The sequence below is a fragment of the Chiroxiphia lanceolata genome, chromosome 6, assembly GCF_009829145.1.
Source record: "Chiroxiphia lanceolata isolate bChiLan1 chromosome 6, bChiLan1.pri, whole genome shotgun sequence".
In the NCBI taxonomy this organism is placed as follows: Eukaryota; Metazoa; Chordata; class Aves; order Passeriformes; family Pipridae; genus Chiroxiphia; species Chiroxiphia lanceolata.
In genome coordinates this window covers 17176133-17189924 of record NC_045642.1, presented here as the reverse complement: position 1 = coordinate 17189924, position 13792 = coordinate 17176133, and the positions used below count along the sequence as shown (strand labels likewise).

Here is a 13792-nt window from a genome sequence, read left to right as displayed (position 1 = left end):
ATATGCATACATATGCAGCGTTTTTCCAAGGGAAGGTTTGAGTGCCACAACTTTGTTTCATGCAAGCAGTGAGCTACATTTTAATTTGGTACACTTGAGAATATAAAACTGAGCCAGTAGTACAGAGTTTAAATTAGTTTCCATCTGGCTCAGTAATACTTTTAGTGTTCAAAATATGGTATCTGGTAACTTATCCTTCTTTAGATCAAAGTTTCAATTCTCAGTGCCATTTATTCTGATTTGCAGTGCTGTTATAATACTCCTAAACATAAAACAACTGAATGTCCAGCTGAAGGCAGATAGGCTTGGCATTTGTTACCAGTTTCCATAGTCTAACGTAAGAAAATATATTTAATGTTAATAAAAGCATATACCACATGCAGATAGAATATGGCATGATATTCTGTATGAATATAGGTTTTATGTGCATGTTAAGCATTTTATATTTGTAATAGTTCAGCTGATCATCTATAATTATAAAAGTAACAAGCCTGAAGTAAAATTTTGATGTTCTTTTACATTTATCAGTAAACCTAATTGCTTCACTTAAATGTTTTATTTTGACAAAAGCATTTGTACAGTGTAAAATCAGATAGATTCTGCATATTATTTTTGTTTAAAATACTTTAAAATTTTAAAATATTTTTGTTTTAAAAAACATGCCAATTCATTTTTAATGGCCTGAATCAAAATACCTTGAAATAATCTCAGTATGATGCTTTAATTCCCCTTAACCAATCTTACTCTTCTTTTTAGTCATTACAATTCACTGACATTTCTGAAGTTTTAAATTTTTTATCTTGATACTGCATGGGAAGAATTTTAACTGTCACACTAGGCAGCACCCGGTCATCTCTTACTGAGCAGCTACTTTCATAACTGATAAAATAGAACTGTATAATGAGCTCTTAATATAACTTCTTGAATTTGTAAGAACAGAAGAAAGAATGTGTCAAGATGGTTAGGATTTGTAGGAGTGGGCTTTTCATTTTCAGGGGGATTCTCTGTCAAGATTTCATGTCTCTGTTGCTGCATCTTCATCTGGTCCTACATACACACATGAGCCTGAAAAATGATTGAAATAAGTCTGTTGATGATGGAGAGCCCAGAGCTCTCCAGTTAATCATGTCAGGACGAACCCTACAAAAAGTCTCAAGATATAATAGCAGATGGTAGTAATAAAAAAAGGTGTACTTGTTACCTTCAGGAAATGCCACAAAGCATCCTTTCTTACTTCATCATGGCTTAAATTGCATTAGCTGAAGTACTGAACTATCAGAATTGATTTTCCTTGAAGTCTGGAATGGTTAGGAAAAGCGTAGGTAACTCAGGAGGTTGGTTACAGCAGAACAGGGAGGCTCTCCCTGCAAGACCACCTGAAAGAACAAACACTAGTAAATAGTGCCCAGTAGTGGTTGCCATCAGGTGACTTCCTGAGGCTGCTGTAAATGGAGCTGTTGGTCTCCCTGAACTGTAGACACAGGATTGCTTTTACAGATGCACTACTCACTGTAGTAAGAACAGTGCCAGAACTGACAACTTAAAGCTTCATTATCGCAGCAGCTGACAGCTTGCTGCTTCCCACAAACCATCCAGGAAATCAAGGAAGCTCAGCACCTACTAGAATTAGGCAGTGAAAGAAGGAAGTGAGAATATCTAGGAAGGTGCAGACTTGCTATAAAAGGGTATCAGCTGCAGTCAGTGGAGTTATCCTAAAGATTTCAACTTCTCTTTTTCCTTTTTGTCCTTGCAGCAAGGATAGGTGTTTTACTGCTTTTTGTGGCAAGCTGATGATCTATTCACAATGTAGTTTCAGCTAAAAAAACCTCAAGCCATTCATGTAAGTGAGCTACAGTAGGGAAGCAATAGGAACTGATGACCTGACCACAGCATGGGAACTGGATGGAGTATATTAAACAGGTAGAATATCTACTGCTTCCAAAGGCTGCTGTTGGTTGGGGTTTCTTTCAGCTGTGTCGTTTCAATGCTCCATCAGAAAGGGCATGTTCTCTGCTGAAAGTTTCTCAAAAGCTGTTCACCTCCTTTTCAATGTCTGCAATAAATGTGTCTTAGGAAGATTAAAAATAAGGAGACGATAAACATTGCTGCTGTGAAAGTATGCCCAGGAGGAATACCAGCAGATCAAAAGCTTGAGCTGAATTTAAGTGAATCCATGCATCTTTGGTGAATTTGCCCGGAAAGTCAATTTCATATTTTGTATTTTATTTTATACTGGTAGTCATTTTCTAATTAAAGTCTAATAAAAAAACTCTGTCCTCAGTTTTGTTCCTATGTTAGAGGAAATACAGCAGCACTAAGAAGTTACTTATTTTCAACAGATAGAAGTTTTTTTCACTTTCTATAATATTTCATTATAAGCTGACTTACTCACTTCCATTCTCTCACTATGTTTATTATGGTTTTTCTCCTTTGGCCCTCTCCAATTCTCTGCCACTGACCACCCCGTCACATCCCTGCAGGGTGCCCTGCCTTTCGATGATGACAACTTGCGGCAACTGCTGGAGAAGGTGAAACGTGGAGTGTTCCACATGCCACATTTTATCCCGCCTGACTGTCAGAACCTTTTGCGGGGGATGATTGAAGTGGATGCCTCGAAACGTCTCACGGTAAGAAAGTATTTGGTGCTGATGGTACGAGCAAGGTTTCATTTCTCATCTTGTTGCAGTTATGGTTGAACAGCTAAGATAACTTGTTGATTTACTGCCATTCCTGTGAGTTTCCTTCTGATCAAAAGAGTGAGTAGAGTTGCGGGAGTCCTTACGAAGAAATTAGTTACCTTCTCTTTTGAGTCACGAGGACAGATTGCCTTTGTGTATTTTCTCTAGCCTCATAATTCCCTTCCATATGTAGCACTGGGCATTTAGAAGAAATCCCTCACAACATCATCACAGAGCTACTGACGCCTTAGCACATTTTGAAGTCCACCTGAGTTGTCTGGTTCTTCTGGCTGGTACAGCAGTTTGTTGGGAGCGTGAGAGACCTGTTTGACGGTCACAGCTGTTAGAACTGTTACTTGAAGCTTTGCTAGTAAACAGTATGATTTTCTTACATTTCTGACAGAAGTATTGGCTTCTCACCTCATGCCATGCAAGCTTCATTGTATTCTATCCTGCATTTGCTCTGCACTGTCCTCTAGCAGCCTTCAGAGCAAGTGTCTGCCTGTCTGCTCTTTCATCTTGTGCCTTGTGGTCCTGAGCACTGTTAGGCCCACAGTGTTGAGCTCCTGGCATTCAGCACTGAGTTTGCATTTAGGATGCATCCCATCACTACAACAGAGGCCTTGAAAGGGCAAGGACTGTGTAATGGTTGTATCCTTCATTAACACTGTGTTAATGTTTTAGGGAATTTTAAAAATTAGCAATTAAAATAATTTTGGAAACTAAGATTGCCTGCTTGTCAGTGGAGGCGTCTGCCTTTATGGGTACATTGCCCTTGTAAATCCCATTGTCAGGCCGTGGTGATGATTTTATACAGATTTACTAAGCTCACAGATTCTGAGTGGGAGTATGTATAAAGAAATGTAAATTTAAAACTCCTCCTGGTTCTTCAGTCTGCTAAAATATTTATAAATAAACTCTCAGATCACAGGTTGGCCTCTGCTGAGATTTCTAACAACAGCATCAGTCTGTGCCAGCTGTGATGATGCTTTTGGGATGCAGACACCTGTCTGCTAAGAAGTGAACTGAAACTCCCTTCACAACTCTCTCTACAGTATTGCCTGACAGCTGGGCTTTTCTTTCATTCATTACGAAACCAGGTCATGCTGTATTTGGTGACACAGGTGAAAAGTTCTTCATGTTGTTACTAGTATCCCTACTTTTGCAAACCCAGTAGCCATCACATTTGCAGTATATTAATAGCACTGATTGAAAAAAAAATATTAAGCATAGAAAAATTTCAAGCATAAAACAGATTTTTAAAGAAAGAAATTACTTTTTGCCAAGTACTTTCATGGAAAGAACACTGCAGAAGTTAGGGCTATACCCTGAGACATGAGACAGCTGTTCTTTGTGGCCGAGAATGTCACCATGTCCCTCTCGAGCTTAGCTTCCTTTCCATGTTGTAAACATATCAGTTTTTCTGCTCTTTTGTCATTGTTGGTTTTTTTTTCAAAGATATTAGTGTTGATGAACTAAGTCTACTAGGAAGGAGATCATCAAATGTTAGATCCCTCTTCAGATTGTTCTGAGTTTTTCCATAGACCAGAGACAGACTCTAAATATTTTAAGTTGTGCAATATGTCAGAGAATGTACACACATAGGAGAGAAAGCAGTTAAGGTAAACCAAGGTCCCAGAGTGACACCTGTCCCCCCTCCTTTTCTTGATGAAAATTAACCTCTTCCTTGGGGAAGAAAAAACACCAGATCTGATAGTTATTGGAAAGCTCTAACCAGTGAATTATGAATAAGGATTTGAAATAATACATATTCAAGAACCAAGACCTGGGAGGAAAAAAGGTTAGCTCTTTGTTATTAGCTGCAGTCTTATTTTCATTATGTGAGGGTCTCTCAGTTTGCTGTCCCTGCTGCTGTCACACCTCTGTGCTGTTATTGAGCTGCTTGCTTCGATTGCCAGGCAGAAGGGAGCTCTTTGTTTCCTGCACAGGAGCTGAGAATGTAGAGTTCATTCTGAGGAGAGATCTGAACTATATTTTAGCTGTGTCCTGTGAAAAAGGGTATTTATATGGGTTTATTTGGAAGCCTCTATTCCTGGAAAATATATTTCTTGAATCAAGTTGATATTTATACAAAGATCTGAGCAAAATTGCAGCTTGGGTACAATAAGTACAGATGTAGCTGTTACCATTACTGATCATTTGCTCAATATCTCACTGGTGAATTCAGCAGAAAATACAGTGAAATGTAAGGTCACCAGAATTTTTGTCTTTCATTTTTCACTTCCCCTCTCTGCTTTGTTCCTTTTTTTTTATTTGTATCTCTTTTCCTTTTCATCCAACTGCATTTCCCTCCCTGCAGTAATTGCCATTTCACAGCACACCCACACCTTCCCCAGTCCATCTGTTAAAATGATCAACAAAAACAGAACCAGGATTCACGTTTAACTGTCATCATTTGCTTCAGTGTTAAAGCTTGAGAAGATTAATGGAGGGGAGGGTACTCAGAACTATTGTTGCTGGCCCTTTCCAGCCTTAAGAAATAGGCATTACCTTTCTTTGTATATGATTCATTTATGGAAAGAAGACTTTGCTATGTCTTAGTGGAATATTGTTCATACTCACCATGAATACATAGCTTCAGATATGGTTAGTGGAGCATCCTTGACCACTCTCGTTTACTGAACATGCTTTAAAATAAGAGAATCCATGTTTTTCTTTCATTAAGCTGCAAAAGTTGATCCTAGCTGCTGGTCATGATATTTCTGACCACCCATATTCATGAAAGATGAAATCAAAGAATGAATACTAAGGTGATCAGCATTTGAGAGAGCCTGTCTGAAAAGCATGACCTAAAAGGGCTTCAGGTAGTCTACATGGATGATGTCTAAGAAAGGTTGTACCACTCATCTGCATATTCCTGAGAGGTAATTACTAGGCAGAGAAGGATTATTTAAACTAAAGGAAGATATTGGTACAAACCCAAATGTATGTCAAATGGCCTTACAGAAAAGTAGGCTAGAAACTAGAAGCAGCATTTTAGCCATATCAGCAGGGTTCTGGGACAGCTTTCTAGTAGGAATAGTGTCAAGAAGGAAAAGTGAACTAGTAATAAAGTTTGAGAAGGCTTGTGGAAGGTGTGCTCTGGGTGCCTGAAGTACTGCAGGATGAGCTTTCTTTTAGTTATGTGCACTTCAGAAAGCAAATATTTTTTTCCTTGGAGATTTCAAATGATTCAGTGTCTCTGCAGCAGAGAGTTACAGCTCCTGTAGTGGAAATCATTTGCATTCTCAACCAGTATTTTCTTCTACAGAAACACAAAAGCAAAGGGCAGATAGTAAGGAGCTTTTGGTCCACTTTCCTTTAAAAGATGAATGAGCATTATCAAAACTTTGTCTCTAGAGCAAGGTGGATCAGAGCAGATACTGAAGAATTGACAAAGCTGTTATTGTTCTAGTGTTGACGTTTTATACTAGAGTAGAATGACTTGTCTTCCATGTTGAGTGTCCACATAGTCTGAAATACCTGTCCCTGAATATTACCCAACTTAAATTACACATATTTTCAGAATCTCCTCTCTGTTCTCTACTTTTGTTTTTTGTTGGGTCTAATATGTGTTAATGATGGACTACAACATCTAAAGAATGTTACAAAAATGAACAAGGGACAACTCACCTGATTCCTTCTTCATTTTTCTAGAAGGTCTTATGGTAAGGTGCCTATCACATCATTTAAATTATCTCACTTCACAAGCTGTAGAATGGAGGTTATTGCCTAGTTGATGTATTTAGGCTGTAAGGTTTTGGCTGACAAGGGTCTATTCATGCACTATGCAGGTAGGATAGTGATTCTTACCCTTGTCAAGGTCCCTGGAGGCTGCTATAGTACAGCTGCTACTGCTGACACAGATAATGGTTTTGCCAGTGCTGTTTGCAGCGCCAGCTTGAATCTTGTGGTCAGGAAAAGCCTCCATCTTAGCCTTACACAGTCAGTTTGAAATTCATACTACAGGATCTTCTGAATGAAGAAGATTCATTTGAGGTGTGGGTTGATTTGGGGCGCAGATGGGTTTGAGATTGTTCCCTTTCTGGACAGGAAATTTTGAAATTTGACATGAGTTCAAGCCCAGAAGGCCTCATTTATATCCGCAGACTTTTGAGAAAGTTTTTCTTCAGGTCAGAACTTTTTAGCTTGGCAACCGCTCTGCTGAGATCAGTGCCGAGGATGTAGACAGCGCGGTCTTGTTTTCCATCTGCCTGTCTGTCTCCATCTGTTGTTCCCTGCCTTAGAATTCAGACGTAAGCTCCTTGTGGGAGGAGACCTCTTTTTCTGATGAGCTTGTAGAGCTCTGTATCACAGTGGGTCTTTCACCTGTGAGTGGGGCTCTTCAGTGTACAAGTTTAATGTATATTGGAAGTATTTTTATGTAAAACCATGATAAAGGAATTCTCTGTCTCCTTCCATTACAGCATTTTAGCTTGCAGCAATGTCTCCTCTGACTGTGCATGTGCAGTGGATCTAAGCGTGTTTTGTTGTTTCAGGGATGACATCATGAGACAATTGCCTGCAGTGACTAGGAGATATTAGGAAGCAGCGTTTTAACAACTTCCATAAAATGGCATTAAACTTGGCAAACTCATGGGCAAACAGCAAGAAGAACCCTCTGGGAAGGGTTATTAAATGCCTTCGTCACTTAAATGCATTTAAACATTGTGTTTAAATGAAGGCAGGAGGAGTGAGATTAGCTCCCACTGTGTATCTCCCTCCCCTGCACTGCATAGTAAAAAGCATACAGACTTCTCCTTGTCAAAACCAATCGCCCTCCCATAACCCTCCTGTCACTTTAATGCAGATGAAAAGCAACAAAGCATTAATTAATTACCTTTAAAACAGTAGTGAAAATGTTGGCAGCAGCAAGCACACTTGTAATAACATTTCAATGCAATTATGTTTTAATCAGCATAGAAAATGGATTTGTAGAATACTTTTCATATCTGGGATATCCCAGCATACTTCACAGCAATGGTTTTGATGTGGATTGAATGGCAGATATGTAGGTAAACAGCAGCCATGAGAGCTGTCATACACCTTCAAATGTATATCAGGGTACTACAGGGCTTCTCTTTCAGAAAAATGGCTATGGGTTCGTTAGCTTGAAGGAGGTTGATCAACAGGGATGAGCAGAAGGGATTTCTCTGACATCTTCTCTGAAGGAACCCAGAGGTTCTGTGACTGAGACATGAACTGGTGACCCTCTTTTATTCCCCCTCTCTGACTCAGAAAATGAAGTGCTGTTGTCTGCTTTGGCATGTCATTTCCACATATCACAGGCACACAAGAACACCGTGAGCCATGGAGACAGAAAATGCAGCAGGAGAACCAAGCATGAAAGAGGCTTGGACATCATGTAGCTATATCATCTGCATGTTGTCTGAAATCATTAATGTCTCTAACCCTCTACGTGGTGTATAGGAAATAACAAGTAGATATGCATCTCTTAGGCTGGTTTACCAAGCACAGGAGGTACAGTACACTCCTTAGCAGATCCTCACAGAACTGTAGACCTGATAAGTGACAATGCTAAAATTCTGTCCCGTGGAAGCTGTACAAAGTAGGCTCTTCTTATGTTCTGTGGTTGTACCTCAGCTTCCAAAGAACCATAAGTAAGAGGGCTGTGTCTCCAGGCTTTTAGGGTAACTCTCATAATGCATAGCTTTGTCTTGACAGGAGATGGCAGTGTGTCAGGAATATTCCACCTTGGTCATAATAGTGCGGGGATGAAAGGACTACCTAATGCAAGGGGAATTGTGATGAAGAGAATTAATGTGACAGAGCTGAGGCCACAGCTGGAAACTGTGCAAGTCTGCCCAGGCTCGTGGATGTGTGTGCTGGGGGAAATTGGTGCTCTCAGCACCTGGGCTGGTTAGAAGGCAGCTAGATTTGCAAGTGCCAACTGCACCTCTGACTGCAGTGCTGATACAGTCTGGGTTTTAAAGGAGGCTGTTTGTCTCATACTCTCCCTCCAGCCTCCTGTCATGCTTTCCTAAGCTGCATTCTCCTGTTGCTTTGCTTTCAGGAAAAAGCCCTGTCTCACTTAGAAAAAATTATCTCGCTCAGAGCCAAACTCACATCTTCCTGGTTTCTCAGACGTGGAGCTGTTGTTCCATAGCACCAGGGCTCTGATTCCTTGCTGTCTGTGGCAGACGTCTACTTTGTGTCTCTGAGATTTTGTTGTTTATCTGTTCCTCTTTTTTTTTTTCTCCAATTCTCATTCTCAAAGTGGAATATAATAAAAGCAAGACAGCTTTCTCCATTCTTCCTGACCATTTTAATGGGTCTGTGATTTCATCTGATAGCTGTTAGCACTTGAATTTCTCTCCTGCCTTTTACCTGCACGTTGCACAAATGCAAGCCTGTGTGCAGTGAATGTGCATATTGTTCTGCACATACAAAGGTGCTTCATAGTGATGAATATGAAAAATATTGTCCACATAATCCCTGGACACTATGAAAAGTTCTTTTCTGCTGTGATTATGATTAAAACACAACATATTAGGGATATTCTACTGTAAGTATGTCGTATGAACCTCCTGTTCTTTCTACTGTTAAGGGTTTCTCTTGGAAAAAGCATGTTGCTTTCTTTTCCCCACACTCGTGGGAGAACATCGTCATCGTGTAACGTTTGCTGGGATCTGCCTTCCATAGGTGGACAAGGCCACCATTCAGCTTTCATCAGTCCTTCATTGCATGGTAAAATACTCATATGCGAAAGAGGAAAGTAAAATAAATTTGCAGACTGGTGTTCAGGTATGGGATCAGTAAATGACATAGAGCCTTGGTCTGCTTGGTCCTAAGGTTTTAATGATAAATGTGAAACCAATCAAGAGTGGGTCCTGGCAAAAGTTCTCCTCACACATGCACAAATTATTTTGTTTATTTACATTATCCGTTTGAACCTATTTTCTTCTTTCTATCTCTTTTTTTCTCCAAAACGAAACTAGAAATAAACTTTAAGTATAAAAAATTAGCTCTTATGCACATTCAGAAAGGAGCAGTTTGTTAGCTTTGGCTAAGCAATAGAGGGAAGGAAAAAACTTAAATTGCCAAAACACTTACCCGTGAAACCTCATAATTAGCATTTTCCTGGGATTTGCTCCTGACTGACACATTATGTTTGGAATTATAGTCTTATTTTCAGTGGGATGGGTGAGGATGAGCAGCTCTGGTATGCACAGATCCATCTCTAAAATGTTGAACTTACTTGAATAAGGATGTCTTATGGAGTTACCTTTTCTGTTTTACAGCACTAATTCCCTTGTTTTCTTTTCCTTTACAGTTAGAACATATTCAGAAACACATATGGTATATGTAAGTAACATTTTTTCAATTCATTTTTGTATGCATTCATTGTTGGTTCTGATATTGAAATGAGTTCTGAAGAGTGAGACTGGAGTCTGAAAGCAGGTTTCACCAAGGTGGGAAAAGGGGCAGAGGATAGAAAGACTTTTAATATTTTTTTTTTACCCTTTGCTACTCATATAATTTCTTCTATATATACCAACCCAGGAACTTTTTTTGTACAGTGGCTAGCGATTGTTTGAAATAGCACAGCAATTTGCTGTGTTAAAGAGATACCTGCAGGTGATCAGCAAAAAAAACCCCTGCAACTAGCAGCCATATTTAGTTTGCTATCCAAGTGCTACAGACAATCCCTTGTACTACCTTCTTGACAAGAAAGCTTTCGTTTGTTCTTTCTTGGCATCTTGGCTTTTCTCTGAAGTAGAAACAAAAATGATGATATTGATAAGTAAGCACCTGTGAGCAAGAGGTTTTCTGTCTCATAATCCCTGCTCCTTCTTCATAGAAAGCTAAGAGGCTGCTTCTGACCTTGTAACCTGTTGATGCGAGAGTAGTTCTGTGACTTGATTAAAAACAGCAGTCCTGACAGTGAAACAGGAGGTCTGGGAGAAAAGTACACGCCTGTCTAGTGGTTTGGGTATAAGAAAGATTGATGGCTTTTAAAAGTGACCTTGCACTCTGTGTAGCTTTAATAGTATTTCAAGAAACCTAAGTAAATAACTCTTTTATACTGATGATAACCAAATAAAACTAAAGAGACTACTTCACATATTAAACAAGGAAATGATGCTTTGATACATGTTTCTCAGGGTCAGCATTTCCCAAGTGGGTGGTAAGGGAAGTCCTACCTTCATAATCCTATCATTGCTCTTGAGAAATACTCAAGGATGATATGAACTGATACATAAGCCTGTCACTAGTAAGAAAAAAAAAGCAACCACTTTTTTTTTTGTATTTGTTTTCTCTAATTCTATCTTATGGAAAATGTTCACCTCTGGATTTATTTTTAATAGAACCTGAGGGCCTTCAATGGTTTGTTGGATAGCTAAAAAAACATTTGAACTAAGAAAAAACTTAGTTCGCCTGTAATGGTGGCAGCACTCTACCCATGGCTTTTTCATGCTCTCTCCAGTAACCAGACATGGTACCTTTTTAAACCAAGGAAGGGCACAAGTGTTGTTTGCAGCAGGTACTTTTTTTTTTTTAAACTCTCATGGATAAACTTAGAAGAAATGGAGGGGGAAAATCTCTAATTGTAATCTGTGAAATCTCTCCTATAATGTTTTACTAGCAATTCCAGAAGTAAATGCTGTTTACATCCAGATTGGACAGCTGATCCCATCTGTTTCTTCCTCGAGTGAAATCAGCTGGCTCCCTCTGTGCTTTAATCAGAACTGGAATAGGAAATAAAATGAAAAGTTATTGGTCACTTATATTATTATTCTAACCCTCCTCAAGATTTTTGCCTGGAAATTGTCACCTGTTGAAAGACTGTTGTCCCAGGCTCTCATGCACAATTACACCAGTATTATTTCATGACTTTATTCTGTATTTAGAATTTGAATTTTTTTTTTCTTTGCAGACATAAGCATTTGAACATTTTCATGTACTTCTCAATGAAGGTCAGACTCTTTGATGATTGACACAGTAAACTGTGTCAAGGGAAATATTATCTGAGGCTGTTTTCAGAAGTAGAAACTGAGTTTTGCAAAAGCAAGTCTCCCCTAGACTCCCAGTGTAGTCAGTGGAGAAAAGCTCTTCCACATATCTCTTCAGAAGTTTCTGCTCAAAATAACTTTTTTAATGAGTCTCTTTCTCATTTTCTCTATACTGGGCATGGATTGACCTTAGGAGTTTAACCTCCTGTGACTAATTTTAGTCAGTGAATAACCCTGCCACCTCCAAAACTCAGCTACTATCATCTGGTAATGTTTCTTTGCACTCATTTTTCCTGGAAATACGGATGCTGACAGAGAAGGAGGGGGGTTATAAGTGTTTTATTCTATGACTGTTTTGCTCATCTCTTAAATTTTTTCCTTTATTTCATCTACTATTCTATGTAAAATCTTCATCCTTTGTCATATATAGGTTACTGACCTGAAAGTTGTACTCAGAATATATAAGTGATTTCACTTAATTCTTCAAATAAATATTAAGGCTACTGTAAAACTGAGGAAAAGATTTAATTGCAGACTAAGAGAGACAGAGAAAGAGGTCTTGAAAGTTGAAATCATGATTCACAAGCCTAAAAAAGGAAAAAGAAATCAAAGTGAAACCTTTCATCAGCAACCTCCAGTTCTTCTTGCTCTCCCACCCAAATTAATTCAGTGAATGTTTTTCAAGCCTTTATAATTGAAATAATTTATTTTTACCTCAAACGTAGGTTATCATAAGCCAGAAAATAAACAGCAGTTATTCTCACATTTTTTTAATAAAGAAAGAGGGCAAATAAAATTAGCTGTTGTGGCAAATGCATACTCCTGTAACACTGAGTTGTTGCCCTAATTGTGAAGGTACCACATTTACTAAAACAAGATAAAAGAATAAGTGTACTGGTTCTGCTTTGCTTTTGCACTGACGCAAATGGGTATCTCGCTGAGATTCGTGAGAGAATTTCATGGAGAGACTGAAAAAGTCCACCCTCCTCAGGAATCACAGCCGTTGTATGCACTGATCCTCACAAAAAAGGGTGGGTTTTAAAGCAGCAATCACATTCATGTGGGCCTTTAAAAAAATATATGTGATTTGCAGTATTCATCGTGTGACATTGTTTGATGTCTGTGTGGGCTGAAATGCAACAAATTTGTCACTCTCTGCTAGACTGAGAATGGAACAGGCATTACAGTCATGCCAATCACGGCCCAGACCCAGTGATTTTTGTTTCCTGAAGCACTGAATTGCGTTGTCAAATGACGAGACGCCTCTTTGCAGATTTTACTTGTACCTGATGAGGAGATGTGAAAATTCCTGCCTATGTCTGAGGCTGACCAGGTGCAGAGCATAAGGACGTGCCACTTTCCAGTGCACAGAAGATGGCAAGCTGTGTTGTCATCTAGAAATGGCTCCCATGCCAATTGAAGCAAAAGAAGCTTGCAAATTCTATTTTGCTGTGGACTAGGGTGACTAGTAGGAAACCCAGATTTTCTGGAAATTTTCAGAGACAATAATTATTTTTAATGTCTTTAAATTACCTTAAGGATATCTGTTTGTAACATAATGATTGATTAATTAAGTCAGTACTTTTCAGAAGTGAATTGTAGATCACTGAAAACCAAAAACACTCGGCTGCTTTCAAAGGTCCATCCTGCAAGAATTTATCTTAATGACAAGGTCATTGTTGTCTTTAGTAGTGCAAAGTTATGATCTAATCATTGCTTATTACCTGCTGAGAGCTAGATCCTGATTCTAAGAGGTAAGAGTAGTGATCTCTTACAAGGAATAAGATGTTTCTTTAGTTGAACAAGGATTTTTGAATCTAGCTCTTAGATTCAGGACCATGGTGGTGGTTTAGAAGACACAGACACTTCTGCGAGTCTCAAAGGGGGCATCAGAAGCTGTGTTTTAGTGGTTTGGTACACAAGAACAAATCCCAAGAAGCAGATTCTTTCTGTGTCCTGTATATTCTGCTTCCAGTCCCCAAAACTGAATAAAACTGAGAATGATGTGTCTGAGTGCCCATTGTAAGAGAAGTGGGATCTGACCCATGTTGTCATGGCCCATGTAATGTACACCACAGTCTGACTCCATGACATATATCAAGGAAGGGCTGAGCACATTTTCACTGCTTCAAGAGAAGA

At 39.0% G+C, this 13792-nt stretch overlaps 1 protein-coding gene across 12 annotated transcripts in view; it reads left to right on the top strand.

The window, feature by feature from the left end:
* Positions 1-13792, top strand: part of BRSK2 (BR serine/threonine kinase 2) — a 318935-nt gene that overhangs the window by 247328 nt on the left and 57815 nt on the right. For all 12 annotated transcript variants that reach the window (XM_032690784.1, XM_032690781.1, XM_032690782.1 and 9 more), the window contains exons 8-9: positions 2481-2627; positions 9973-10004. In XM_032690784.1, coding sequence (XP_032546675.1) covers positions 2481-2627; positions 9973-10004 — 179 coding nt within the window. The remainder of the gene's footprint in view (positions 1-2480; positions 2628-9972; positions 10005-13792) is intronic.